At 43.7% G+C, this 5,929-nt stretch overlaps 1 protein-coding gene across 2 annotated transcripts; it reads left to right on the forward strand.

Moving 5' to 3' along the window:
- Window positions 1-2,053: 2,053 nt before the first annotated feature.
- LOC147606855 (putative receptor-like protein kinase At1g49730) lies at window positions 2,054-5,531 on the forward strand. 2 transcript variants are annotated; one of them, XM_086791447.1, is made up of 8 exons: window positions 2,054-2,228; window positions 2,527-2,946; window positions 3,064-3,322; window positions 3,480-3,532; window positions 3,651-3,718; window positions 3,801-3,890; window positions 4,381-4,465; window positions 4,569-5,531. In XM_086791447.1, exons 1-8 carry the CDS (start codon window positions 2,177-2,179, stop codon window positions 5,090-5,092), a joined length of 1,551 nt encoding a protein of 516 aa, XP_086647573.1. In that variant the 5' UTR covers window positions 2,054-2,176; the 3' UTR covers window positions 5,093-5,531. The 2 variants fall into 2 exon arrangements, with proteins under 2 accessions (XP_086647573.1, XP_086647572.1); XM_086791446.1 differs by lacking the exon at window positions 2,054-2,228 and having other exon boundaries at window positions 2,400-2,946; window positions 4,569-5,530.
- The last annotated feature ends 398 nt before the right edge of the window (window positions 5,532-5,929 follow it).

Here is a 5,929-nt window from a genome sequence, read left to right on the forward strand (position 1 = left end):
AGGTGTGAGTTCGTGTTTCACAATTACCAGATTCCTTTCCTCGAAAGGCACATAAATTATGCTTTGTTTCTTCCCATGTGCATAAGTATGTGTATTGTAATACAATCCAATGCATGTGCATGCGTATATGTGTAAGCATTCATGTCATCAAAGTAACAAGTTATATTGAGCCATGTGCACGAGCATGTGTATTGTAATACAACCTAATGCATGTGCTTGAGTATATGTGTAAGCATTCATGTCATCAATTTAACAAGTTATATTGAGCCAATGAGCACGTGTATTGTAATACAACCCATTACATGTGCATGCGTATACTTGTAAGAATTCATGCCATCAACTTAACAAGTTATATTGAGCCATTTGTATGAGCATCTGTATTGTAATACAACCCATTCATGTGCACGAGTATATGTGTAAGCATTCATGTCATCAACTTAACAAGTTATATTGAGCCATTTGCATGAGCATGTGTATTGTAATACAACCCAATGCATGTGCATGAGTAAATGTGTAAGCATTCATGCCATTAACTTAATAAGTTATATTGAGCCGTTTAGTAAAGTTTTATTTTTTGAACCATTGAGGTAAGTGTAGTATGACATTGTTTCTATAAGTGTATCACACTTTCTTTCTCAAGCTCTTATTGACTTAGCTCTAAAAATGCATTTGTAAGTGGTAGGAGTAGGTAGTTGGTTTTTACCTAGGCAAGTAAGACTAACTTTTGTTTTAATGCATTGAGTATCAACTTTCCATTAGGAATGTGCAATGAAATGATTTACTCTAGTAGAGGGGGGTAGGTTGCTGCACTCATGAATATTTGCTTGATGAACGGGCAATGAATTGCACCTAAGAAAGAAAACTACGATATTTGAACTACAAATTGATGATTGGTGAATGCAGGGTTGCCTTTTGACGGAGATGCTCGCGTTTAGATGGTGTTATGAACATGGCATATGGCATGGGGTTCGATGGCCTGAAGCAAGGGGACTTGAGGAAAATCCACACGCTATTACAATTTTGCATGTGATTTTTCCATGTTTTTTGATGGCCAAAATGCCAAAAAATAAAATTGAGTGCAAAAATTAAGCCTGATTGTAAGCCAAGCTAAGGTTGTGTTTAGTATGATGAAACTATTTCTATCTCTCTCTCTCTCTCTCTCTCTCTCTATATATATATATATATATATATATATATATTATGGAAAGGAAGAGTTTCATGAGACTGCCATGTGGAAGAATTTCGAGGTTCGAGAGGCAATTTGGAGGTTCAAGGAGAGGTAGGCTCCTATTACTCTAGGAATTTGAAAAATATCAAGCTCGGGAGTTATATATGCATGCAAAGCATGGGTCAGCGTGTTAGTACACATATAAGTGATTACTTTTTGTTGCCTAAAAATTGGGCAATGGTAAAAGGAATTTAAGGTCCTTGGAAATAGGCCTCTCTACCCTTGGGTGACATCTATGGATGTGCAGATTATAGTGATTTGGCTTAGAATAAGAGTTAGTGATTTGGCTTAGAATAAGAGTTGTGTTCCACCCATCTAGAGGATAGACCTTGGGGGTGGAAATAAGAGTTGTTTTCCACTCATGTAGAGTCTAGACCTTAGAGTGGAGCCAAGGAGGGGTAGGAAAGTGGAGGGAAATCTTTGGGGGAGACCCCGAGAATTCAAAGGGAGCATGAAAAACAATGCATTGACCGTATGCAGCAGGCATGTGGGGGGTGTTCGAGAAGGGGAGCGGGGCGTTGAGAGGGGACAAGTCAGCCAGTGTGTGTGTGTGTGAGATCTGTTCGAGAAGGGGAGCGGGGCGTTGAGAGGGGACAAGTCAGCCTGTGTGTGTGTGTGTGTGTGTGAGAGAGAGAGAGAGAGATCTGCACATCTCCCAATTGCCCCCCTCTGAGATTGAGATTCAAATGAGGGCTTCTGGCGGCTAGGTCATGTGTTGTATTTTTCCTTGCATTAATGCCACATTCTTAAAAAAAAATAAAATCGATTTGCACACCCTGCCTCGAGGTACAATATTTTTTATTGCTGCTGCAGCACACACACACACACATCCTTCCAAACGTTTGCCTTCTCCTTGTCCCCCCCAAGACGCTCCTCCTCCTGCTCAGCTTAGAGCTATGGTGTTCTTGAGCTCTGCAAGGCTCGAGCGCGTGAACGTGCTCGTAGGATATGGACAGTGAGCAGCATGCTTGCTGTTTAAAGGCGAAGCTGGTCGCTGCAGGTAACGGCCTTCTTTTATCATGTGCTGCTGATATGTCGGCACAGTGCGGCAGGTTTTAGTGGGAGCTCGTCTGCCTTTACGTTACAGATTCTGTCAAGACTCTCTCAGAGTCTCACAGATACTGTCTATCTCTACCCTTCTATCCACATGCTCGCAGTATTGCTATATTTTGGTGGGGGCGGGGGGGAGAAGGCGCCAATGAGCTATTACTTCTCCAATGAGGGATTAGGGAGATCTTTTGTTGTATTTTGCTTGATTTCTAATGTGCAATCGCCTTCTCTGTCTCTTTCTTTTGCAGCTGCTGCCATGGGTAGAGCCCCTGCTCCATTGCCTTCTCTGCCGTCCTCCAACAACAGTAGCAATCCCTCCATTACTCTGCCGGCCCTTCCACCAAACCCCTCTGTCACGCTCCCAGTTCTTCCCCCAAGCACTTCATCTGGATTACAGCCCAAGAACACCAACACCACCGCCACCACTGCATCCAGTTACAGTACTTCAACGGTTGGCCCAGCATCCCACTTGACCCTCATCGCAGTCCTTGCTGTTTTTGTCACAGTGACCGCATTGAGCCTTCTTTGGCTCCTTGTTTACCTCATTAAAAGACAGAAGCAGCAGATTGATCAGCTGGGGAAACCCCCAACCGACGCTTCTGGATTGCCTGTGTGGAGCAAGGACATTCTACAGAGCCCCAAGAATCCTCTAAGAAGGTGGTTGAAAGGTAGGGGCAATACAGACAAAGAGTGTTAAAACTAGCATTCGTTCTAATCATGTTGATTAGAGTGATTAATCGTTAGTTAATCATGTGAGTAAGCTGGTATGCTTGGTCCATCTGCAGACTCGACCACGTTCAGGAGGTTCACATACTCGGAGATTCAGAAGGCGACGGATGATTTCAGCAGCGTGATAGGGAAGGGGGGTTTCGGCACGGTGTACAAGGCGAGGTTTGATGATGGGCTGGTGGCGGCGGTGAAGAGGATGAGCAGGGTGTCGAGGCAGCGCGAGAAGGAGTTTTGCAAAGAGATGGAGTTCCTGGGGCGGCTGCACCACCGCCACCTAGTTACTCTCAGGGGCTTCTGCATCACCAAAGCCGAGAGGTGCTCTCTCTCTCTCTCTCTCTCTCTCTCTCTCTCTCACACACACACACACACACACAGCTGCTGCACTGCTCTGAGTGCTCTCTTTATATACTCTCTTCAAGCTTTATGTCACGTTGTGGCGCCGCTATCAAAGGCATTTACAATCGTGTTGCAGGTTCTTGGTCTATGAATTTATGGAGAACGGTAGCCTTAACGAGCATTTACAAGGTCTGCGTTGTATTTTTAGTGGTTTGGTAACTTTGGTTTGAGTGCATTTTTATGTACCTTTGGTGCAGGTTTTAATACAATTATGTGTTTGTTAAAGCGGTTATGTCATCGCTTGCAGGTCACAATAAAACCCCTTTGGATTGGCGGACAAGGATTCAAATCGCCATAGACGTAGCTGCTGCCTTGGTGAGCGATGGCTTTTGATAAATTTTGTTAATATCAAACTGTGTGCGCGCGCGCTCTTATTTTTTTCTGTTTTTTTAAAAAGGAGTATTTGCACTTCTTTTGTGACCCACCGCTTTGCCATCGAGATATAAAGTCAAGCAACATCTTGCTAGACCAGCACTTTGCAGCCAAGGTGAGAACTTTGAAGGAACGTTAATCATTTTCTCTTAATTAGAGATTCCAAGTAATCCGCATGTAATTAAGCTTTAAAATTACTCCAAGGAACGTTAATCATTCCTCTTCATTAACCTTAATTAGAGATTCCAGGTAAGCCACATGTAATTAAGCCTTAAAATTAGATTATACTTCCCATATTCATTTAATTATATGAATTAGATTATACTTCCCATATTCATTGAAATATATGACCACGTCTTGGTCTTGGCCTAGGCCTAGGCCTAGAGTCCAACCCTAGCTCCTATATATAATTAATTAATCTCTATAATTAGATTACGCATCCAAGGCCATCAATTAATTAGCTAGGTGTGCGTTAATCATTCCAAAAAAAAAAGAGGTGAAAAAGTTGAGTTACTTTCAGAATTTGATCAAACTACCTAAAAATTAGATCAAGTTTATGAATTTTAATGTCAAATAATAATTATTTTTCCCTTTTAGAAAATCAGGTAGCGGATTTTGGTCTTGCCCACGCTACACCAACTGCACCTTGTAATTATGATCAAGTGAGCACGGACGTGCGAGGAACGCCAGGTAAAAAGCCCATATGCACATGAATTGAAAATGGGATAAAATTGAAAATGCATGTTTTTCTTGGGGGAGATATTAAAATAATATTTTTTTAAAATAAATAAAGGCTACCTGGACCCCGAGTACGTGGTCACGAGGCAGCTGACGGTGAAGAGCGACATCTACAGCTACGGCGTGCTGCTGTTGGAGCTGCTGACGGCGAGAGGCGCTGTGCAGGATAACCGCAACCTAGTGGCGTGGTCCCAGCCCTACCTGGCCTCCGACGCCAAGGTGGCGCTCATGGTTGACCCCGCCCTCGAGGAGAACTACGAACCCGAAGAGCTGCGCAGCCTGGCGCGCCTCGTCCGAATGTGCACCCACAAGGAAGCCAAGTCCCGCCCCACCATCCGCCAGGTCCTCGCCTTCCTCTACGACCGCCTTGACACGGCTGCATCAGCTACCGCTAAAAGAAGCAGCGGCGGGGGCGCCGCCGCGTCCGCGTCTGCTGCCCCCCTCCGCCACCACACAGGCAGCGCCACCGAAAACGCCCAACTAATCAGTGATGCCTCCAGGTCTGGCACAGGGTTATCATCTAAGTCGTACAGATTCAATTCCAACTCTTCTGCTCAAAATCTACTGAATCTTAATTAGTCTTGCGTTGAGCAACTTGGGTTTTGATCACCGCAACGTTGCCACAGGAGTGTCATATGTACATACTACACGGTTCTCTCTCTCTCTCTCTCTCTCTCTCTCTCTCTCTCTCACACACACACACACACACACACACACACACTAGGTGAGCTTTGAACGAGGGACCAAGACACGCGAACTCAAAAAAAAAAACCAGGATTTACTTGGAATTCCAGCCCACAAAGTCCAAGCTTGGCAAATTGTAGCCTTCTTGCATCTTTCTGCATGAGTAGGCCTAGTGTACAGAGTCCAGTGCTTGATTTTGTAATCGTCAACGTTGCCACCACCCACATTAGATTATACCTATGTATGAGGTTTGATTATCTTAGAGATTGGCTGCTAAGGTTATTGATTTCACGTACTCAACAAGATGAGAAGGGCAGATTGCACGCTCATCCCTTTACCAGTAAGCTAAAGCATTTGGTTGATGCTAATCTTTGCTTGAAGGTCTGCGATTGGTAATTATTTCACAAGTTTCAAAAGTCTGGCTTTCTTCACACGTCTAGAAAATTCAAAATTAACGTGTTTTCTTGTTTGGTTCCACGCTTTTTTTTTTTCGTTTGCCTTACTTTGATTGCATTTAAAAACGAAAACGAGGTCCTAAAGTTTGAGAAACACATTACCTTAAAGTGGGTACACACACATGGGCGGCGGACGACTTTCATCTTTGTGGGTATGTTTAGCTCTACGTTCTACGGTTTCCTTAGCAGTCGTTAAAGTAGTATAACACTTTACTCTAGGTGGGTTATATAGTTTGGGTTTAACTAGACTTACTGTATAGTGGTAACATATATAGAT

Source organism: Cibotium barometz, chromosome 56 (genome assembly GCF_041138505.1).
Source record: "Cibotium barometz isolate CiBa-2024 chromosome 56, ASM4113850v1, whole genome shotgun sequence".
Taxonomy (NCBI): Eukaryota; Viridiplantae; Streptophyta; class Polypodiopsida; order Cyatheales; family Cibotiaceae; genus Cibotium; species Cibotium barometz.